This window comes from Salmo salar, chromosome ssa12, assembly GCF_905237065.1.
Source record: "Salmo salar chromosome ssa12, Ssal_v3.1, whole genome shotgun sequence".
Classification (NCBI taxonomy): domain Eukaryota; kingdom Metazoa; phylum Chordata; class Actinopteri; order Salmoniformes; family Salmonidae; genus Salmo; species Salmo salar.
Genome location: NC_059453.1, coordinates 46,303,751 through 46,328,431, shown reverse-complemented (window position 1 = coordinate 46,328,431; position 24,681 = coordinate 46,303,751). Strand labels below are relative to the sequence as shown.

The 24,681-nt window shown below is 42.5% G+C and overlaps 1 protein-coding gene across 7 annotated transcripts in view; it reads right to left on the bottom strand.

The window, feature by feature from the left end:
* Positions 1–24,681, bottom strand: part of LOC106565273 (ral GTPase-activating protein subunit beta) — a 95,161-nt gene that overhangs the window by 29,135 nt on the left and 41,345 nt on the right. For 5 of the 7 annotated variants that reach the window (XR_001319639.2, XM_014132193.2, XM_014132192.2 and 2 more), the window contains exons 10-18: positions 18,485–18,686; positions 14,210–14,377; positions 11,578–11,692; positions 11,100–11,247; positions 10,848–10,912; positions 10,377–10,515; positions 8,757–8,890; positions 8,062–8,244; positions 7,497–7,648 (exon numbers count right to left, since the gene is read on the bottom strand). Coding sequence is in view for 6 of the 7 variants with exons in the window: in XM_014132193.2 (XP_013987668.2) it covers positions 7,497–7,648; positions 8,062–8,244; positions 8,757–8,890; positions 10,377–10,515; positions 10,848–10,912; positions 11,100–11,247; positions 11,578–11,692; positions 14,210–14,377; positions 18,485–18,686 (1,306 nt within the window). In the remaining variant the exon portion in view is untranslated. The remainder of the gene's footprint in view (positions 1–7,496; positions 7,649–8,061; positions 8,245–8,756; positions 8,891–10,376; positions 10,516–10,847; positions 10,913–11,099; positions 11,248–11,577; positions 11,693–14,209; positions 14,378–18,484; positions 18,687–24,681) is intronic. The other 2 variants (XM_014132196.2, XM_014132197.2) reach the window with 1 other exon arrangement.

Genomic DNA, 24,681 nt, shown 5'->3' with positions numbered 1-24,681 from the left:
TAGCTTTGCTGGTGATGCTGTTCTGTCTGTCTGGGTCATGGGCTCAGGGAGAGAGTGACATCCCTCAACAGGGTAACAGTGACAGGGGAGGGAGCAGGGAGAATGATGTTCAACAGTTGACCACCCAGCCTGACATCTGGACTGAGCTGAAGGAGCTCAGATACATGGTGGTGGAACAGAGAGTGGAGCTGAGGTACATGGGTAACAGACTGACAGCCAGTGAGAGCCAGGTGGAGACGCTGAAGAGACAGAACACAGGTAAATGTCGGGATATGATAGTATAAAAAGAGGATTTTGTTGATCATTTGGTTAGTATCAGAACAATGCTCAAGACATGTTTCCTATATTTGTATTTCCAGCCCAAGCCACAGAACTTTCAGCCATGGGGGCCAGACTGACAGCTAGTGAGAGCCAGGTGGAGGATCAGAGAGTGGAGCTGAGCGTTAATAAGAATGAAATACAGGTCCACAAGAACAAGTTGGAGGAGTTGGAGAGAAGGAACGCAGGTAAAGTGAGGCAGCTTTGTTTAAACGACTTCTGTATTATGATTAGGAAAACAGTGGTGTGTTGAATTCATTAACATTTCATTTGTATTTTTTGACATATTCTAGCTCTGGAGGCCAGACTGACAGCCAGTGAGAGGGAGGTGGAGGAGCTGAAGAGAGAGAATGCAGGTATGAAAAACAATCTTTTTAACGTCATACATGGTCATTCTAGTAGTGACGCTAGGTATGTAATGTGTTGTCTCTATTTCTACTTAGAGAAATGGGATCGTATGATTTTAATTTCCCCAATGTATCATATTTAAACAATGCTTAATGTGGTTCTGAATCTTTTAGCCCTAGGAGTAAGGTGTAGTCAGTCAGTCAGTCAAGTGTATATTGTGCTCTATATAAAGAAATCTGCATCCCTTCCCTGTGTTCACAGAGTGGCCAAAGGTGGCATTCTTCGCTGCTTTAGATAGAACAATGGGACCCTATTGTAAACCATTTTGGTCTACTCCAATGTCATTACAAACATCGGCCAAGCCTACAGCCCAATTACAGGTACTGCTTCTCACACACCAATCAACATAATACAACACACCTGACATGTCCACATCAGTAACACTGCAGCTCCACTATAAGCATTGCATTTCCATCAGCGTTGTCACTGTGACCTTCTACCTGCTGCACAGAGCGCGTTGTTTTGAAAGTGGAGAGGAGCGGAGGGGAAGACAGTCTTTCTTCTATTTTCCCCTACTGTACCATATTAATTGATTATGTGTAAGTACAATAGCTTTGGTCCAGTTTTTCGCAAGTACTCATTGAATTGTTGCTAGTGGTTGTACTAAATTATCCTCTAATTGCACAAGTTGCTTTTGCCTACATTGTGAACCTAGCTACTCAATGTAGCTAGCTAGTAGTAGTAGCTTCTTGACTTTATAAATCTTAGTAAAATAACCAGTGGTGTATAGTCGAGGCCATATGCAACTAAAATTATTTAAATTCACAAGATAGAAGCATGTCAGCCATCAAGAATTGAACCTCGACGATTCGGCCAAATCCAAGCTCTGTCTGGACTTGGATGCTGCCATTGGACGACGCAACGCGAGCACAATATGGGCAGTGAAGCAGCTTTCATTGACTTCAAAGGAAGCATTTCCTTAATGGTTGACGGCAATGCCAGACGCACAATGGCTATAGTGCATCAGGGCCATCAGGCCTATTCAGATCTTTTGCCAATTATTTCCATATTTGATACCCATATGACCTTCCCCTAATGTGTAAACAGTAAAGAAAACATGGAATCTGATATTTTGACTTCCAATTTATACCACCTCCATATGTGGATCTGAATCTGGATACAAACCCGATCCTCCATATTCAACCGCTGTCTGGACTCGGGTTGCAAAGTTACTTCTTATAAATAAATATTTTATATCTGTCCATATTGTCCATGAGTTTCTAGTGGATAGACCATATGGTTGTAGCTAAAAATAGCCAAATTAATGGGGAAAAAAGCATCTAATTCACATTGACAATACAACTATTTATGTTTTTCACAGCTGCCACCAGTCTAATGCAAAAACATTGACAACAAATACATAATGGCATAATAAAATAAGCCCCCTCGCACCTCTGGATATTTCATGCTAAAACACCAAATGCTATTCACTAAGTTGGTTTATATTTAGGATAATGTTTTACAGCTTTGTCATTCCATTTCTTTTAAACTTTACTTCATTTATTTTACATGTGATAAGGCCACACAGAGGCCGAGAGATAATTACAAATACCTGTGATAATCTGAAGTACCTAAAACAGCCACTAGATGTCTTTAACTTTCAAGAATCGTATGTAATTTAACAAAATTCTGGCAGATTACTGGTAAATTTAGAAAGTTAACAGTAATATACCCTCCCATTGCACACCTTGTCTGAACGCTCGGATCTGCTTTTTTTTTTGCACTGAAGTTAGTTTTTTTGCACGACCTGACATTACATTGTTTGGTGGTTGTCATGGTAAAGGAACTGTAACCACGTTTTCATGTGAGTAAAGTAATACCGTGTAATTACACCCTGTCACTACAAAGATACAGGTGTCCTTCTTAACTCTGTTGCTGGAGAGGAAGGAAACCAACCAGGGATTTCGCCATGAGGCCAATGGTGATGTTAAAACAGTTAGTTTAATGGCTGAGATAGCACAAAACTGAGAATGTAGTTACTCCACAATACTAACTTAATTGACAGAGTGAAAAGAAGGAAGCCTGTACAGAATACAAATATTCTAAAACATGCATCCTGTTTGCAACAAGGCACTAAAGTAATACTGAGAAGAGAAAAAAAAAGGCACATTTTTTACTTATTAACTTGAAAAAAAAGTCTTATGTTTGGGGCAAATGCAATACATTATGGAACTACTCTCCATATTTTCAAGCATAGTGGTGGCTGCATCATGTTATCGGTATGCTTGTAATCGTTAAGGACTGGTGACGTTTTGGATTAAAAAAAAGAACGGAATTGAGCTAAGCACAGGCAAAATCCAAGACGAAAACCTGGTTCAGTCTGCTTTCTACCAGACAATGGGAGATTAATTCACCTTTTAGCAGGACGATAACATAAAACACAAGGACAAATCTAGAAACTTACCCAGCAAGACTCACAGCGGTAATCGCTACCAAAGGTGCTTCTACAAAGTAGACTCAGGGATGTAAATGACATATTTCTGTATTTGAAAAGACTCGGCATGGGCCCTCAGATCCTAAAAAAGTTCTACAGCTGTACCATTGAGAGCATCTTGACTGGCTGCATCACCGCTTGGTATTGCAACTGCTTGGTGCTACAGAGGGTAGTACGTACAGCCCAGTACATCACTGGGGTCAAACTCCCTAACATCCAGGACCTCTATCAGGCGGTGTCAGAGGGAGGCCCTAAAAATTGTCAAAGACTCCAGTCACCCAAGTCATAGACCTTTTTTCTGCTACCGCACAGCAAGCGTTATCGAAAGCTTTTACCCCCAAGCCATAAGACTGCTAAATAGTTAACGAAATAGCTACACGGAATATCTGCATTGACCCCCCCCCTTTGCATGAACTCTTTTGACTCATCGCTACTGTTACATTTGATTTGCTCCAGTGTCTATGAGAGACACGGTGGTGTTGATCTCTCTCTGCTTTTCCTCTGATGCAGGTGTCTTCACAGCACCAGTGAGAGGGGTCAGAAACAGACTCCATGTGGGTGGTATGAGGGCCCGACGTCCACAGGTGGGGGTTGTGCTTACAGCCCAACACCGTGCAGGACGTTTGGCATATGCCAGAGAACACCAAGATTGGCAAATTCGCCACTGGCGCCCTGTGCTCTTCACAGATGAAAGCAGGTTCACACTGAGCACATGTGACAGACGTGACAGGGTCTGTAGACGCCGTGGAGAACGTTCTGCTGCCCGCAACATCCTCCAGCATGACCGGTTTGGCAGTGGGTCAGTCACGGTGTGGGGTGGCATTTCTTTGGGGGGCCGCACAGCCCTCCATGTGCTCGCCAGAGGTAGCCTGACTGCCATTAGGTACCGAGATGAGATCCTCAGACCCCTTGTGAGACCATATGCTGGTGCGGTTGGCCCTGGGTTCCTCCTAATGCAAGACAATGCTAGACCTCATGTGGCTGGAGTGTGTCAGCAGTTCCTGCAAGAGGAAGGCATTGATGCTATGGACTGGCCCGCCCATTCCCCAGACCTGAATCCAATTGAGCACATCTGGGACATCATGTCTCGCTCCACCCACCATCGCCACGTTGCACCACAGACTGTCCAGGAGTTGGCGGATGCTTTAGTCCAGGTCTGGGAGGAGATCCCTCAGGAGACCATCCGCCACCTCATCAGGAGCATGCCCAGGCGTTGTAGGGAGGTCATACAGGCACGTGGAGGCCACACACACTACTGAGCCTCATTTTGACTTGTTTTAAGGACATTACATCAAAGTTGGATCAGCCTGTAGTGTGGTTTTCCACTTTAATTTTGAGTGTGACTCCAAATCCATTTTCATTAACTGAGAGGTGTACCTAATAAACTAAACACTGTATATATTACATGCGTTTTATGATAAGGAAATGTGAAGTGCACATCAGTGGTATTTATTATAATCCATTAACGTCTCATTTCAAAATACATAGTCCTCGTAATTTACAGCATTTCCATGAAAAACAATTTCAAAAGTTGGCCAATTAACAGGAGGGATTGGGACAACTTCTTGTCGCGCGCAGTGCTCAAGTTTCGAACGGCTGTCAGTCAACCTATACAGCGCTGTGAAGCAGAGACAGCGAGCTCTGACATCATAGCATGTTACTGTACAGGCACTGCGTTCCAATTTAGGCGCTTATCAGTGTCCAAATCTGCTATTTTCAACCCATATACGGGTTCAAGCGTAAAGGGATACGGGGCAATCAGCAACAAAGCGGTTTTGCTAAACAGCTGATGGATGGGGCTGGAGAAATGTAACCTCAAATTCATAGACAGAGCTATAGATGCAAGGAGTGGTGAACAATGACATCAAAAGTATAGTTTAAAAAATGTTTTGGGCTATACATGCTGTAAAGACGTAGTGTCCCCAAGACACATCTTCGTACTATGGGGGACCGAGCCTTCTGCTCCCTTGCCTATGGAATGCTCTAGCTGACCACCAATCTGAACTTTAAAACACATTTCTATACACGCTCTTTCTTATAGCCCTAATATGGACAGTCCTTTTAGCACATAGCCTACAAATGTTTTAAATACAAGCGCATCGGTCCGCAGATCCTGAACCGATCCGAATACATCATGCATCGGGCCGAAAATCGATTCAAACATTATGAATCACCGGCTCACTAAAAGGTTTTGTTCATATTACATTCTAGCTTCTGAAAGTACCTTATTTTGTGACAACTGATCCGTCCTGTCGAACTGCATGCAACTGTGTTGACAGTCATTGATCTACAAGTCATTTTGCATGCCGGCAATATCCCCAGGCAATATCAGCAGCTTCGTCAAGCTATGCACTGTGCCCAGTCTTACGCGCTGACCAACCCGAGATGGGCGGCTTGCTTCTATTCTTGCACATCGGCGCGGCACCTTCAGCCTTCAAATGCTAAAATGGCTTGCATCATATTAGGCTTTATTAGTTGAGTGACAACCTATGTCATTTGCTAGGTTATTATCTATGCGCTGTTGAAAACGTTTTTTTTTTTTTATTGGAATAAAGGTAAGCTATCGGAGACAACTCTCACCTGGCTATACCTGCTGAACGAGGCTTACAATACATTTCATTTTGATAAGGTTCACCATCAGCAATAGTTTTAGTAGTTTTTTTTTAAACAATCAGTGTACACTGAGTATACAAAACATGAATAACACCCTCTCTTTCCATGACATACTGATCAGGTGAATCCAGGTAAAAGCTATGATCCATTACTGATGTCACTTGTTAAATCCATTTCAAATCAGTGTAGATGAAGGGGAGGAGACAGGTTAAAGAGGGATTTTTAAGCCTTGAGACAAGGATTGTGTATGTGTGCCATTTAGAGGGTGAATGGGTAAGACAAAATATTTAAGTGCCCTTAAAAATGGGGTATGGTAGTAGGTGCCAGGCTCATTGGTTTGTATCAAGAACTGCAACGCTGCTGGGTAAAACTAAACCTTATCGTTCCTGTATCGGAGCCCATGTATCTAGATGCGTATCAAATCGTCTTGAAAGGAAAAGATGCACATCACTACTAGTAGGGCCCTATAAAATCCATCACATTTTCCCCCAATTGCCGTTTTCTGCTCTCTCTCTCTCAAAAAAAGTGTTTTATAGAGAATTCTAACTAGTTGCTTTTCTAAGTTCAAAACAATGCTTGAGTCCACTTTTGATGTCTGGGAGAAATAAAATAAAAATACTTCATTCTTGGGTGTAGTAACCTTTTAATTCCAGTGTGCACCAACAAGAGTGTTTATTAGCAGTGTTTTAGCATACATGTGAGGGTAGAGTTTGCAAAACAAATACCCACTGGATTGATATGTAACTTTCAAAATACATAATACGGGGTTGATTTCTGTATTTTGAAAGTTACACATCTTAAACTTGATTGCTGACAAACAACATTTTGGGAATATTTTAACAATGGACTAATGAAACAAATACCAAAAGATAGTTTTGGGGTGATACATTTCCTTTAACTACAAAGTAGTCTATGCTTACCTGGCAGAATGATATCATGGGTATTTGTTTTGCAAACGCTACCATCACGTATGCAAAAACACAGCCACAAAAACAGCCTCCTGCTGGTGCACACTGGAATTAAAGGTTTACACAACCCACACATTTTAATCTAAATTAAGTTTTCCTTTATTTAATTGAGGTTTTTGAGAAAACCTTTCCATCTACCAGAAGACTTCTCCTTAGCATCATCGCTAATGACTACACAGTGGTAGATCCGCACATACACAGACAAGGAATTCTCATTGTCTCTTCAGAAAGTTGCAGGAATTACGAATCACTGATGCTTTCTGTTCATGTCTTATGATAAACTGTGTTACTAAGTTCAATCCCCTGCTAAGTTCAATGAGTAAAAATAAAAATGTGAATTCCGCTTTAATATCTGGGTTCAGTGATTCCGTCCGCGTTCTCCATATTGCAGAATTTGTAGGGCCATATACTAGCTTCACTTCTTCTCAGCTTAAAAGGACAACTTCTAAATGTTATGCAGTGAAATCAGCTAAATATATCCACATTTGCACTTTAGTAACCACATTGTGGGCCTGTTATTACAATACATAAACCATGATGGATTATTACGAATATCAAATTTGTTGAATGTGTGCCAATGAAAGCGTCCTGCGTTCCATGGATAAGTTATATTCTTCAAGAATCAATGGCTTTAAATTTAAAAAAAATTATATACCAACCACAGATTGCCCCTTTAAGAGAGAGCAAAAGGCAATGCATTTTTCCCTAAGAAACGTAACTGTATATTCCCATTACACCTGTCAGGTGGCACTCACCATGACAGGGTGGCCTCGGCAGCATCCTTCACCCTCATGGAGGCCGGATTGTGCTCCTTGTCCCCTTTGTACCGCACTTCCTGGTCACTGGTCTTAGACTTGCTGCCCGATATTCCCAGCTCCACGATCTCCAGCACCTCTATCAAACAGTCCTGCAACAAAACACTATGTAATTGCATGGCACAAAAATCGGGAGGTGAGTTTAGTCTTTAGAGAGCGCAGCTCATAAGGCAGAGAATAATGACGATAAAATAGTAAATCATGACATTGCCAATGGAGGATTTGTGACCATTTGAATGATGAATGATTCAAAAGGGAAGATTTGACCCACACCTCAAAGGTCGATATTTGCATCTATAGTATTAGTAGCAGCAGCGTAGTCCAAGGGGTGAATCCTAACTTCCCTTTAAGTCTAATTTCCACCGTCATACATTGAAATCAATGAGAGACTAAGTGAAAAATCGACTTAAACAGAAGTTACGATTCACCACCACATGCTTAGATGGACAGAACAATAAGACTAGCAGGAAGTACTGTAGGTAGAAAGCAGGTGGTGTTCCCCTACCTTTTCGTTGAGCATGTCGGGGTGCTCTGTCAGCCACACACACAGGCACTGGAAGGCCGCCACAATCATAGAGTGCAGGTCTCGGGAGTGGAGGGGGGCCGGCCGGCTGCACTGATACACGATATAACTGCACACCGAGCTGACTGCACGTTTACGGTCCGCAGACTCCACACTCGCCCTCACCTGAGGAAGAGGGAGATACAGCAGGGATCAGTGAACTACGACTGGTTCTTATTCACTTTTTTGCCTACTCCTTCATTTTCATTGCAACACTTGTGTTCATTTTCGTAGCCTTTCCATATGTCCCACCACCCTATAGGAAATGGAAATTCCTTTGGTCTCTACTGAGTTAGATAAATCAGCTTTTAGTTTTTTTGCATCTTATTTGTGGAACAATCTTCAAAATTTTCTTAAATTTGACGTTTTGGTGCCTCGAGGGCAATTCAGAAAGCGGATTGAGGACCTTACTAATGAATGTCTTCATTTATTTGACTGTTTTTCTTTCTGCTTGCAATTATATTGATGTGTGTATTTCCTGTAATTTATGTCATTCTGTAAAAGAGACCTTGGTTCAAATGTTGCAAACCCTAAGGAAATACGCATGTCCACCTACCTGAAACACTCATTCTTGATCCCGTTGCAAGACGTTTTAAAATGTTGCGTGCCTTAATGAACAAGACCCCGGGGGCTCTTACCTTGGCTAGGCCAGCCAGCAGCTCCAGGGCGGCCAGGGAGATGCTCATGTCGGGCCTCCACTGGGAGTTGAGCCTCTGGGTGACCAGGTGGATGCTGCGGATCAGTAGGCCGGCGGCTGTATCTGTGTGGAGAGCTAGGGATATGACACCCCCAGATGACGACACCATACCACGTCACGCCACAAGCAGAGAAGGAGAGCTGGGGTTAGTAACTACCGGACCAGGCAGAACATGTCTAATAAGCATCAGATACACAGCAATCGGCATGTCGACAGTACCGTATGAGGACAAACGGGCATACTCAAACCATTGGTAATTGAAGTAATGGCTTTTTTTTGTTAGGTATGAGGTTAGATATTGTGGTTGTGTAAACCAGGGTTGGGGGTCAAATTCAGTTTTCAACTCATTGAAATCTAAAAATCCCCATTAGAAATGTTACATTCGTGAATTCACACCAACACTGGTATAAACCATGTCCAACCGTGCACGATGCCAATAAAGTGGTAGCCAAAACTTGGACAATTTTATCGACCAAGAACATGCATCTTTACAAAAAATGTATAATAATAATCAAAGAATCAACAAATAGTGTTGCATGTAAGTGTTTCAATTGTCTTTCAGACGCGTCGGTGTTAAAATGAAGATGGACAAACACTTAACATTTCAACAAAGTTTTTAGAAGATTCTGTTTGAAATGAACTTGTCAGAGAACACAAGAAATTGCAGTACAACTGCTGCACACAAGAGGGAGCCTGCATTTAGTGGATTTTTTGTGGATTTTCAGAATTTTTGCCCATTATCTACCTATTTTATCATATATTTGCAGCCAGTCAGTGGGAATAACATGGGATGAATCTCAATTGTATATGTGCTTGATTCCTCGTGTTCTCACCACCTACTCAAAATGCATTGGAGGAGAAGATCCTAGGGACGGAACCTTAGATCTTCTGCTCCAATGTGCTTTGAGAAGGAGACAAGCAAGGATTATGTGAGGAATCAAAGAAATACTTAAACATTCAACTCCAGGTCTTGGTTCATAGTCCAGCTCCCATAAAACGACATGCATATGCTGAATACCATAACGCATGCAGTTAAAGAAGACGTTAATGAACAAGTTGCACACTGTATAGGGAGAAAATCTAGCAAGTGACAATACACAGAACTTTCTCCATTCTGATAACAGTAGTATAGTATCATTCAAATGACACGGCATCACTGCAAATATGAGAATAATAATGCATTTTTGGTTCATCATGGAATCACCTTTAGTCAACGTCATACATGTCCACTATACAATTAAAGCATGGCTGACCGGAATGAAAAAGGTGAAAACACAGTGTCAACATTCAAAACAATTTTGATTTTACATTGCGCACATCTAGCTTGTTACACTAGTCAAGAAACTTTGCTAAGGCCTCATCTTCAGAGCTACTAACAAGGAAGGGCTGACGGTTGGTTGATTTTTGGCACACCTAGGTCCAAATATAAATTTGTTTCCTTTTAAGATTCTTCAGGTGCGCATGATTGAATTTCCCCGGCACAATTTTGCCAATTAAACATATTAACCCAGGTCAGGATTTTGGAAAAAGGGCTCATGAGTGCGTTCTCGAAGGGGCTCACCGTAGTCTCTGAGGAGGGCCTGGGCGGGCCTCTCGCTGTCAGGGGTGGTGGCCTCAGAGCTGCCCCCGCTGGCGTTGCTGATGCCACTGTTGTTCCTGCTGTGGCTTTTAGCCAGCGCATGGCTGCCATCCACACTGCCCTATTGGGGTGGCATTAGAATGTTCAGTGGTCATAGTCTGCTCAGATGATTAAAAGGGATATTTTACTCAAAAAGCATTTTGGATAAACAGTGGACTAATGAACAAAATTAAAAAATATATATGTTTGAGTAAAATATCCTTTAAATACTGATTTATTGATGACCTCTTGCCAGGTCGCCCCCATAAAAGAGGTTTCTAACGTCAAGGGGTCTTTCATTGTTCAATAAAGGTTACAACCTTTTTTTTAACGATCCCTCTTAGCTACTTACACATTTCTTTCTAGTTGAGTGAGCACTTCTACAGCGTGGAGTACAAAAGTATTAGGTCTTACCACCTCCGCTTGGGCACCGATGGACTCCAGGAGAGCAGAGTCTTGGACAATGTTGAGCATGGCACCTGTACAGAAAAAAGGCCTTTAGTCATTCCATTCTAGTTATGGAATAGTTATTGCAATTCATTGATTCTGTATTACTTAAAAGAGAAAGATGTCAAATTACAAAATACATTTCATTTATAACACATTATTCAGTGTAAACAATCAAAGTAAAAAAATTGCTGCAGATAAAATTGAGATCAACTTAACCCAGAATCATCTGCGTATTGGTGGGGTCCGTCTCCGTCTGTAACGCTCCTATTAGGATGTTGACCAATCGCAGCTTGAAGGAGAGGAAGGTGACGGCCTTGTCGTGCAGCGAGTTGTCATCATTGCTAAACTTGCCCTCCAAGAGCACCTGGAACATACAAATAATACACAAGGGTTACTTTGCACTTAGGCAACCTCAGAACTGCAGGGCATTGCAAATGATTAACTAAAACAGAGCCAGAACAAAACACTAATGTTGCGATAAGTCCAAGTCCATCTATTGTATCTATACGCCTCAATCGAAATTGAATGTTAACTATAAAAGCTATATCATTTCCTCATTTTATGCTAATATTTTCCATGTATTTAGGGTTGATATGAAGCATATTAGCGGTCTCTACACAACTGATGGTGTGATTCAAATTTCAATTTTGAACTGTGATGTCCCTTTAAACTCTCTTATAATTAACAGGTTTACCTCTGACTTGACCTTGCCAAAGTGGTGTGGCAGAGGCAGCATGGACAACAGGATGTTAATGGAGGCTCTCCTCAGGTCAGTGGGGTTCACGTATGTCTTAAACTTTGACAGCTCTCTGGGGGGAGGAAAGAACAAGTTAAGTTAACTCAAATGTCAAACATTCAAAAGATACAGCAGTCAGATACCATGTTTAACCAACAATCAATTGTCCCCTTTGGATAGTGACCTGAACGCACGAACAAAACGGAGCTATTTGGATATAACTATGGATTATTTGGAACCAAAACAACATTTGTTGTTGAAGTAGAAGTCCTGGGAGTGCATTCTGACAAAGAACAGCAAAGGTAATCCAATTTTTCTAATAGTAATTCTGAGTTTAGTGAGCCCCAAACTTGGTGGGTGTCAAATTAGCTAGCCTGTGATGGCCGAGCTATGTACTCAGAATATTGCAAAATGTGCTTTCGCCGAAAATCTATTTCAAAATCTGACATAGCGTTTGCATAAAGGAGTTCTGTATCTATAATTCTTAAAATAATTATGTATTTTGTCAACGTTTATCATGAGTAATTTAGTAAATTCACCGGAAGTTTTCGGTGGGTATGCTAGTTCTGAACATCACATGCTAATGTAAAAAGATAGTTTTTGATATAAATATGAACATGATTGAACAAAACATGCATGTATTGTATAACATAATGTCCTAGGAGTGTCATCTGATGAAGATCATCAAAGGTTAGTGCTGCATTTAGCTGTGGTTTTGGTTTTTGTGACATATATGCTTGCTTTGAAAATGGCTGTGTGATTATTTTTGGCAGGGTACTCTCCTGACATAATCTAATGTTTTGCTTTCGCTGTAAAGTCTTTTTGAAATCGGACAATGTGGTTAGATTAACCAGAGTCTTGTCTTTAAAATGGTGTAAAATAGTCATATGTTTGAGAAATTGAAATTATAGCATTTTTGAGGTATTTGTATTTCGCGCCACGCGATTCCACTGGCTGTTGACTAGGGTGGGACGCAAACGTCCCACCTAGCCCATAGAAGTTAATAAGATATATATATATTTTTTTAAATGTCTACTTTATATTCATCATCTCCAGCACCACCCTAACATCAACATATGTGAAAATAGAACATTTATGTTTTGTAGTAAAGATGTTTCCAATGACATCAACCAATTAGTAGGCAATGCCTATTCAAAATTGGTTAAAATCACACGATGCACACCAGTGATGTCAACGGAAACATTTTTGCTCTGTCAAAATACGGCTCCAGAATTATCTGAATATTTCGTTCAATAGAGATGAATTTGCTTATATCTTTATGGGCACCAATATCATAGGCTAATTTATTTGGGGCCAATTCACTGCATGAGTAAGTGGAAACTCAAAACACACTAACTGGATCGTTAACGCTAAACATAATACCCACTGCTGGTAGCCATGTATTAATCTAACAGAAAATTAAAGGTCTTAAAACGTTTCAGCAGTACCCAATGAGTCCGACGCACTCGCAAAGGCTGTTGCGAATTTCGCTCGCTGCGTATTTTGAAGCCATATCAAATATCTTGGTTGTAAAATAGTTGCTATAGAGCTAAATAAAGTGACAACAGTAGTTGCTTCCAAAGCTGTATTTTCTTTCCCCCAAATGGATTTTGAACTGTTAAAGCCTACAAATGCATTTTCTCTCAGAGTGCGGGGGAGAGGAAGAGAGTGGCACTCTCATCAGAGCAGCAGGCCTGAGTGAAACAGCCGCAGGGCAGAGACTTTCATTACAGGAATCATAAGGATAATGCACATTACTGTTTGACCAAATCATGGTTTTAGCCTCCTAAAATAATAGGACATTTGAAGTGAGGTGAACGTGCAGCTCGCGCCGATGTGACCAATTATAAAAAAATGTAACTCGCACAGCCAATTTAAAAGGTCGCAAATTACGACTTAATGGTCACTGTCGGGAGCCCAGCCTCCTGATGACCCGGATGGAATCATGTGATCCTTCCTTAACCCATATGGGTTTCAGCCCATTCTAAAAATGGCTTTTGGGAACTAGAGTCCTCTATCCATCTCTATGATCTGGCTACAGTAGCGAAGACGAATGCTAGGCGTCTTTCTGGAGCCTATTCCTAAGTTGCTAATATATTAATAATTGAAAGTTTTGCTAGTCTGGACAGTTCCTGTGTGCCATGTTGAATGCATCAATCATGTACTGCTTATTAAATTGTGACTCGCGTGGTGGTGTTTGGCCATTCATTCAATCATATTGCTCAATTATAGCTTTTTCCATGTGTAATCTAAACAATGCAGCACTGACTAGGAAGTGACACTAGCAGTTTTCTATGGCAGACTGTGACAGAGCACATAAATGTCTAACTAGAACACCAAATGTGCTGAAACATTACTGGCCTGGTCGACAAATTACTAGACAGACTTGATCCTGTCATTCAGTGTATGGCGTGAGACATTTAATAGAAGAACCGAAAGTAACAAATCTTGTACCGAATTGTTTGTTGTAATATCGTTTCTTATAAGCAGTATAAGTGGAGTCAGCGCAGGAGAGTGCAGAATAATGAGAAGTATGGGGAATAAGTGTTCTTTCAACAAGCACACCAAATATAGACATTGCATTCCTCACCGGTCAGGGAGGACGTTCTCCAGGGCTGAGATGAAGTAGGGGACCACCACATTGATGCCCTTAATATCGGAGCAGAAGAGGGCTGAGGAGTTGAGGATGATGCTGGCCAGCACCGGTCGGCAGATGTAGTCGGAGATCTGGAGGCCCTGGATCAGAACCATGTAGAACCTGGGGGAGGAAAGAGACTGGAGGAGTCAGTCTGGAGCTAGAACACGTGCATGGAAAAGCTGTGGAAAAGGGGAACAGATTTAGAAACTTCATAGCAGTCTGGGTAGCCATTTGCAAGTAGTCTGGGTAGCCATTTGATTAGATGTTCAGTAGTCTTGTGGCTTGGGGGTAGAAGCTGTTTAGAAGCCTCTTGGACCTAGACTTGGCTCGCCGGTACCGCTTCCCGTGCGGGAGCAGAGAGGACGGTTTATGACTAAGGTGGCTGGAGTCTGACATTTTTAGGGCCCTCCTCTAACACCGCCTGATATAGAGGTCCTGGAAAGCAGGAAGCTTGGCCCCAGTGATGTACTGGGCTGTACGCACAACCCTTTGTAGTGCCTTGCAGTCGGAGGCCAAGCAGTTGCCATACCAGGCAGTGATGTAACCAGTCAAGATGCTCTCGATGGTGCAGCTGTAGAACCTTTTGAGGATCTGAGGACCCATGACAAATCTTTTCAGTCTCCTGAGGGGGAATAGGTTTTGTTGTGCCCTCTTCACGACTGTCTTGGGGTGCTTGGACCATGTTAGTTTGTTGGTGATGTGGACACCAAGAAATTTGAAGCTCTCAACCTGCTCCACTACAGCCCCGTTGATGAGAATGGGTCATGCTCGGTCCTCATTTTCCTGTAGTCCACAATCCTCCTTAGTCTTGATTAAGTTGAGGGAGAGGTTGTTGTCCTGGCACCACACGGCCAGGTCTCTGACCTCCTCCCTATATGCCGTCTCGTCGTTGGTGATCAGGCCTACCACTGTTGTGTCATCGGCAAACTTAATGGTGGAGTTGGAGTCATGCCTGGCCTTGCAGTCATGAGTGAACAGGGAGTACCAGGAGGGGACTGAGCACGCACCCCTTAGGGGACCTCATGTTAAGGATCAGCTTGGCTGATGTGTTGGTGCCTACCCTTACCACCTGGGGGCAGCCCGTCAGAAAGTCCAGGATGCAGTTGCAGAGGGAGGTGTTTAGTCCCAGGGTCCTTAGCTTAGTGATGAGCTTTGAGGGCACTATGGTGTTGAATGCTGAGCTATAGTCAATGAATAGCATTCTCACATAGGTGTTCCTTTTGTCCAGGTGTGAAAGGGCTGTGTGGAGTGCAATAGAGATTTCATAATCTGTGGATCTGTTGGGGCGGAATGCAAATTGGAGTGGGTCTAGGGTTTCTGGGATAATGATAATGGCTAGAGACGCGAGTGCCACGAGTCGGTAGTCATTTAGGGTCGGTTACCTTAGTTTTCTTGGGCACATGGAATATGGTGGTCTGCTTGAAACATGTTGGTATTACAGACTCAGACAGGGAGAGTCTGTACTGTCTTCACTGAAAATGTCAGTGAAGACACTTGCCAGTTGGTCAGCGCATGCTCGGAGTACACGTCCTGGTAATCTGTTTGGCCCTGCGGCCTTGTGAATGTTGACCTGTTTAAAGGTCTTACTCACATCGGCTGCGGAGAGCGTGATCACGCTGTCATCCAGAACAGCTGATGCTCTCATGCATGTTCCAGTGTAACTTGCCTCGAAGCGAGCATAGAAGTAATTTAGCTCGTCTGGTAGGCTTGTGTCAATGGGAAGCTCTCGGCTGTGCTTCCCTTTGTGGTCTAATAGTTTGCTGCCACATCCGACGAGCGTCGGAGCCGGTGTAGTATGATTCGATCTTAGTCCTGTATTGAAGCTTTGCCTGTTTGATGGTTCGTCAGAGGGCATAGCGGGATTTCTTAAAGCTACTTGAAAGTGGCAGCTGTACCCTTTAGCTCAGTGTGGATTTTGCCTTTAATCCATGGCTTCTGGTTGGGGTATGTACGTAGCCACTGTGGGGACGACGTCATCGATGCACTTATTGATGAAGCCAGTGACTGATGTGGTGTACTCCTCAATGCCATCGGAAGAATCCCAGAACATATTCCAGTCTGTGCTAGAAAAACAGTCCTGTAGCTTAGCATCTGCTTCTTCTGACCACTTTTTTATTGACCGAGTCACTAGTGCTTCCTGCTTTAATTTTTACTTGTAAGCAGGAATCAGGAGGATATAATTATGGTCAGATTTGCCAAATGGAGGGCGAGGGAGAGCTTTGTACGTGTCTCTGTGTGTGGAGTAAAGGTGGTCTAGAGTTTTTCCCCCCCTCTGGTTGCACATTTAACCTGCTGATAGAAATTAGGTAAAACTGATTTAAGTGTCCCTGCATTAAAATCCCCGGCCACTAGGAGCACCGCCTCCGGATGAGCGTTTTCCTGTTTGCTTATGGCGGTTTACAGATCATTGAGTGCGGTCTTCGTGCCAGCATCGGTCTGTGGTGGTATGTTGACAACTATGAAAAATACAGAAACTCTGTAGATAGAGTATCTCATGATAAGCTGTAGACCACACTACCTCAGGCAAGCAAAATCTTGAGACTTCCTTAGATATCGTGCACCAGCTGATGTTTACAAATATACATAGACCGCCACCCCTTGTCTTACCAGAGGCTGCTGTTCTATCCTGTCGATGCAGTGGGTAACCCCACCTGCTTCATGCTAATAATGTCGTCGTTCAGCCACGACTCAGTGAAACATAAGATATTACCATTTTTGATGTCCCGTTGGTAGGATAAACGTGCTTTTAACATTTTACCATGTTAACTATGTTACTACACTGAACTAAAATATAAAACGAAACAATTTCAAAGATTTTACTGAGTTACAGTTCATTGTAAGGAAATCAGTCAATTGAAATAAAAAAATAAATCTATGGATTTCACATGACTGGGAATACAGATATGCATATGTTGGATAAATGGCACGACAATGGGCCTCAGGGTCTCGTCACGGTATCTCCGTGCATTCAAGTGGAGGTCCCGAGTGGCGCGGCGGTCTAAGATAAGACACTGAATCTCAGCGCTAGAGGCGTCACTACAGACACCCTGGTTCGAATCCAGGCTGTATCACAACCGGCCATGATTGGGAGTCCCATAGGGCAGCACACAATTGGCCCAGTATTGTCCGGGGTTGGTCGATGTAGGCCTTCATTGTAAGTAAGAATTTGTTCTTAACTGACTTGCCTAGTTAAATAAATGGTTAAACAAAATAAAAATTGCCTTCGATAAAATGCAATTGTGTTAGTTGTCAGTAGCTTATGCCTGTCCATACCATAAACCCACCATAGGACACACTGTTCACAACGTTGATGTCAGCAAACCGCTTTCCCACACGACACCATACACAGTCAGCCATCTGCCCGGTACAGTTGAAACTGGGATTCATCCGTGAAGAGCACACTTCTACAGTGTGCCAGTGGCCATCGAAGGTGACCATTTGCCCACTGAAGTCAGTTACAACGCCAACTGCAGTCAGGTCAAGACCCTGGTGAGGACGATAAGCACACAGATGAGCTTCCCTGAGACGGTTTCTGAGAGTTTGTGCAGAAATTCTTCAGTTATGCAAACCCAGTTTCATCAGCTGTCCGGGTGGCTGGTCTCAGACCATCCCGCAGATGAAGAAGCCGGATGTGGAGATCCTGGGCTGGCGTGCAGTTGTGAGGCCAGTTGGACGTACTGCCAAATTCTTTAAAACGACATTGGCTTATGGTAGAGATATTAACATAAAATGATCTGGCAACAGCTCTGGTGGATATTCCTGCAGTCATCATGCCAATTGCACGCTCCCTCAACTTGAGACATCTGTGGCATTGTGTTGTGTGACAAATCTGCACATTTTAGAGTGGCCTTTTATTGTCCTCAGCACAAGAAGCACCTGAGTAATGATCATGCTATTTAATCAGTTTCTTAATTTGCAACACCTGTCAGGTGGATGGATTACCTTGGCAAAGGAGAAATACTAACGGGGAAGTAAACAAATCTGTTCACAAAATTTGAAAGAAATAGGCTTTTTGTGAGTATGGAACATTTCTGGGATCTTTTATTTCAGCTCATGAAACATGGTACCAACACGTTCCATGTTGCTTTTATATTTTTGTTCAGTATACTTACAAAAATAAAATACGTAATCTGTGGAGATTTGGGTACTCATTTAAAAAGAATACTTATATAAAACTACTATATTGCCTTTCTGTTTTGACTGTATCAGGGTAAAACATGTGGGTACCTGGACAGATAAACGGGCAGTATCTCCTCGCCAGTCTTCTTGCTGCAGAAGATCCTACAGAGGGTTCCACAGGCCTCGGCCCGGCCCGACTCGTAGTTGTCGGGGAACTCGTTGGCGTCGAACATGGGATTGGACACCATGGTATCTGTGGACATCTGGGAGCCCTTCCTCCTCAGCTCCACACCTGTCTGAGTGGCCAGGGCTGGCAAAAGAGAGAGAGAGAGAGAGAGAGGTTCATAGGAAGAGGGGGAGTAGAAATAAGGGAGAGAGAGAAGGACATGAATGGAGGGGGTGAAGGAGAGAGGGTGGGGGTAGAAAAGAGAGGACCGATAGAGGAAAAGGAAAGTGGTGAGAGCGGACAGAAGACGGGAAGAATGAGAGAAAAATTGTGTTAGGTCATAGGTCAAAGGCAGAAACCACTGACACAAAGTGGATATGTGAAGTACCTGTTTTTCAATTGAAAAGGAACTTAAAAAGTTAGGTAATTTTCCATAATTTCCAATAAGGCCTCTGAGGTCGGTGGTAGCTCAGTGGTAAAATGAATAATTAATCCCAAAATATGATGTGCTAATGGATTCATCCAGTGGAGGATATTTACTTTCAAGTCCATTGTTACTTACTTTGGCCTGACTGCTCTACTGCTGCAACCTTGATGAAATGTCCTGCCAGGATGGTGCGCCCCCGCTACGGTGCTTTCATGTGAAGCTGCACTCTAGGTCTCCATCCCAAATGGCACCCTATTCCATACAGCAGTGCTATGTGCCCCAGTCAAATATAGTGCACTTAATAAGGAACAGGGTGCCATTTGGAATGCACCCCATACGGTTTGAAAGGGAGCATTTACAATACTTCTGCCTGGGCATTTTGCTCTGCCGACAACAACCGATTTGGATTACGTAAAGTTTCATTATGTTTTCTGAGCCAAAAAGAGATATGTAAAACACACAGCAGCCTCTTTGTGAGCTCTGTGTAGCAGCCCACAAAGAACTGACACAGGTGAATATATTTTCTCATCAATGGCAAAATTCAGTTTGCCATGTCTACTTATTAGCTCCTTGGAAGTGCACACGAGGCACGATATATAGCACAAATATATGGAACAGACATCCACCACATACATATGTAACATACAGTACATACAAATTCAAGGTCATCAACTGAGGAGCAAAGAAAGCTACGGCAGAAAAACGGAACGTTTGTTGGTTTCTTTGGAAAACAAGTATTAGTGTGTGAGATCCTCTGGGGGGGAGATTACATGGGTATGATCCAGGTGTAGCAGGTCAGTTTGATTCCAGGCAGAATGGGGGGTGATTTGGGACTGGGAAGTTCAGGGTCGTATTCATTAGAGCATACCATAGCAAAATGGTTTGTGACGGAAAACAAAAACAAGTGTTTCTTATCGGACAGGTTCAGGTAGTCCCTCTCCTTGTTTCCATCTGTTTTCTTCCATTTGGTGGCTAATGAATACACCCCTGGCAACCTAATATCATAAGGTGAATGCACCAATTTGTAAGTCGCTCTGGATAAGAGCGTCTGCTAAATGACTTAAATGTAAATGTATAACGACTCAGTGGCGATGACAATGGGCACAAAGAAAATTCTAAACAAAAAATGCCAATCAAATACAGGAAAACTGCAAGTTAAAAAAGGTACGGGAAGCTTGTATTCCTACTTACAAGAATAAGAAAGAAGAATTTGGACAAATGTAGCTGCAAAATAGAAATAAAAAAATGGGAAACAAATCATAGAACAGCAGTGATATGATGAAGTCTTATTCGTGGTTCAATTTCTCAAATGGTTCTTTGTTTTGTTTTCAGGACTTTCATAGTGATATTTCTAAGTGCTCTTAACATCATTGTCAACAAAGATAGATAGTCGAAACAACCATCATGACAAATAACCAACATGCAAAAACTGAAATTTAAAACTAAACTAGAAGATAATGAAATATAACGAAAAATGCAACAGCCTAGATTAGGGGTCGGCAACTTTTATGACTGGAAAAGCCAAGTGTTCAGGGAGCCGCACAATACATTCAAGCCCTTTTCATGTGCAAAGGGGGCAATAGTGCCACAGATACCAGTCAGATTAAATTACCACTAAATCTGACATTCAGGGTCACAGAGCAGAGCACAGCGGCTGTCTGGTGAAGTTGGAGAGAATCGAATCTTGTGAACATACAATAACATAGTGACATTACTTTTTTATTTAAAAACCTACCAACAAACGGAATTAATTGAAATACCAACATCAAGCCCAGCAAGAAATGTAATAATCAAACACAGATACACAAGTATTATAATGAAAAAATAATGTTTGATGGTAATAAATATACAGTACCAGTCAAGTTTGGACACAAATCAAAATCGAATTTTAATTTGTCACATCACATGTGTTTAACAGATGTTACTGCGGGTGTAGCGAAATTCAAGGCTTTTTATTTATTTTTACTATTTTCTACATTGTTGAATAATAGTGAAAACATTAAAACTATGAAATAACACATACAGTGCCTTGCGAAAGTATTCACCCCCCTTGGCATTTTTCCTATTTTGTTGCCTTACAACCTGGAATTAAAATGTATTTTTATTTGGATTTCATGTAACACAAAATAGTCCAAATTGGTGAAGTGAAATGAAAAAAATAACTTGTTTCAAAAAAACTGCAGACTGCAGACCATTTTCAACACCTCTGGCCTCGACAGCGACCATATTGTTTTGGAGAAAGTGATCTCTCGTGGAGCTGCCTATTTTGATTACAATGGCTGATTTGTTAATCACATTTTTTCTTTACATTTTTAAATATATGTTGTTCTTTTTAACCCCTTTTCATGATATCCAATTGGTAGTTACAGTCTTGTCCCATCGCTGCAACTCCCGTACGGACTTGGGAGAGGCGAAGGTCGAGAGCCATGCATTCTCCGAAACACGAGCCCGCCAAGCCGCACTGCTTCTTGACACACTGCTCGCTTAACCCGGAAGCCAGCCGCATCAAAGTGTCAGAGGCGTACAGCTGGCGACCAAAGTCAGCGTGCATGCACCCGGCCACCACAAGGAGTCGCTGGAGCGCGATGAGACAAGGACATCCCAGCCAACCAAACCCTCCCTTAACCCGGACGACGCTGGGCTGACTGTGTGCCGTCTCATGGGTCTCCTGGTTTCGGCCGGCTGCGACACAGCCCGGGATCGAACCCGGATCTGTAGTAACGCCTCAAGCAATGCGATGCAGTGCCTCAGACCGCTGCGCCACTCGGGAGGCCCTATAATAACAAATAAATATGGTTTTCTAAGAAAGGTCCACCTTTTTTCTTTGCTCCCCTCTGAGTGCCAGCTGTGAGCCTATAAAACAAATGATTGTGTCGGCTAGATTACAAATATTCTATTAATTCACATCTAAACAACTGGTATTTCTAACAGTATTATGAAAAATTCTTACAAATGAAATTAATACATAAATAGCAGAATTTACTGGTTCAGTGCGATTTCTGGCACAAGATTGTTCTCAGGCCTTTGAATTTCGACACCCATATGTCCTTGTCCTTCCTGTATGTTGGCGAGACTGGACACTGTGTATTGCTGCCTTTTGCAGCTTTGCGTGAGAATATATCTAATAGCCTCACACCAGTAGGTGCAGGTGCCTGGCTGCATTCCTAACGAAATGAAGTAATTTTTTTATTAACCTTATTTTTTTTGGGGGGGGTGGTGGGGGGGGGGGGTTTACTAACTTTTCCGATTTGAAAAATGTCATAAAAATAATAATCTACACACAATACCTGATAATGACAAAGGGAAAATGTTTTTCAGAAATGTTTGCAAATTTATAAAAAATTAAAACAGAAATACCTTATCTACATAAGTATTCAGACTCTTTCCTATGAGCCTCGAAATTGAGCTCAGGTACAACCTGTTTCCATTGATCATCCTTGAGCTCTTTCTACAACTTGATTGGAGTCCACCTGTGATAAATTCAATTGATTGGACATGATTTGGAAAGGCACACATCTGTCTATATAAGGTCCCACAGATGACAGTGCATGTCAGAGCAAAAACCAAGCCATGAGGTCAAAGGAATTGTCCAAAGAGCTTCGAGACAGGATTGTGTCGAGGCACAGGTCTGGGGAAGGGTACCAAAACATTTCTGCAGCATTGAAGGTCCCCAACAACACAGTGGCCTCCATCGTTCTTAAATGGAAGAAGTTTGGAACCACCAAGACTCTTTCTAGAGCTAACCACCCTGCCAAACTGAGCAATTGGGGGAGAAGGGCCCTGGTCAGGGAGGTGACCAAGAACCCGACGGTCACTCTGACAGAGCTCCAGAGTTCCTCTGTGGAGATGGGAGAACCTTCTAGAAAAGGGGTGGGCAACTCCAGTCCTCGAGGGCCTGATTGGTGTCACACTTTCTCCATCCCTAGCAAAGACAGCTGATTAATCAAATGCATTCTAAACTGAAGATCATGATTAGGTGATTATTGGAGACAGGTGTATTAGCTGGGGCTGGGGAAAAACTGTGACACCAAATCAGGCCCCCCTGTTCTAGAAGGACAACCATCTCTGCAGCACTCCACCAATCAGCCCTTTATGGGGGCCTGACGGAAGCCACTATGGTAGAGTGGCCAGACGGAAGACTGACCATGAAACAAGATTTTCTGGTCTGATGAAACCAATATTGAACTCTCTGGCCTGAATGCCAAGCGTCACGTCTGGAAGAAACCAGGCACCGCTCATCACTTGGCCAATACCATCCCTACAGTGAAGTATGGTGGTGGCAGCATCATGCTGTGGGGATGATTTTCAGCGGCAGGGACTGGGAAATCAAGGGAAAGATGATCGGAGCAAAGTACAGAGAGATCCTTGATGAAAACCGGCTCCAGAGTGCTCAGGACCTTAGACTGGGGCGAAGGCTCACCTTCCAACAGGACAACGACCCTAAGCACACAGCCAAGACAACGCAGGAGTGGCTTCAGGACAAGTCTCTGAATGTCCTTGAGTGCCAGAGCCCGGACTTGAACATCTCTAGAGAGACCTGAAAATAGCTGTGCAGCGACACTCCCCATCCAACCGGACAGAGCTTGAGAGGATGGCATAGAAGAATAGGAGAAACTCCCCAAATACAGGTGTGTCAAGCTTATAGCGTCACACCCAAGAAGACTTGAGGTTGTAATCACTGCCAAAGGTGCTTCAACAAAGTACTGACTAAAGGGTCTGAATAGTTATGTAAATGTAATTTAAATCAGTTAATTTTTTTTTAATAAATTTGCAACAAAAAAACAACCTGTATTTTCTTATTATTATGGGGTATGGTGTATAGATTGATGAGGGGGAAAAAAACTATTTAATCAATTTTAGAATAAGGCTGTAACGTAACAAAATGTGCAAAAAGTGAAGGGGTCTGAATACTTTCTAAATGCACTGTAATCTATAAATAACCAGGGAGCCGCAAGAGAAGGGTTGAAGAGCTGCATGTGGCTTAAGAGCCGCGGGTTGCCGACCCCTGGCCTAGATCAACTGAAAAACCACAGTCCATCAAAATGGAGGATAGAACTTAAAACAATGATACTGGCAGCCATCCTACCCATTTCTCACAATTGAAGATGAATACTAATATTAGCATAATCTGCAATAGGTGGTGGAAAACACATTAAGATTGACTGAATTCCCAACTGAAATTCCCGTTGGTAACTTGAAACTATGAACTGTCCATTAATAAAAGTAAGACCAGCTCAGGGTTTTGTTTGTAGAGACGCCTCTCTACAAACCTGAGTGGAAGCCTGAGCTCGGCCTACAATCCAGGATAAATCAACACCATTACCTTCACACACACCTCTGCCTGCTACTTTATCCAACTTAAGACCGCCACTTGCTCATTTCCCATGATAAAAAAAACTGGCTCAATAGTGTGGCTTGTGTGGTCCAGCAGTTAGTGCCGCAGACCCAGAAAACACATGTATATAGGATGTAGGATCTTAATTTGATCACTCTTGTTGCTGAGAATTTTCCTGTACCGCAGGAAATGCAGATGAGCTTCATGATTTACATACATTTACTGAAAACACAGAACATGGTTAAATTATTCCTTATTCTAAAAATGATTAAATTGTTCCCCCCCTCAAACTACACACAATACACCATAATGACAAAGCAAAAACAGGTTTAGAATTTTTTTTAAATGTATTAAAAGATAAAAAACTGAAATATTTT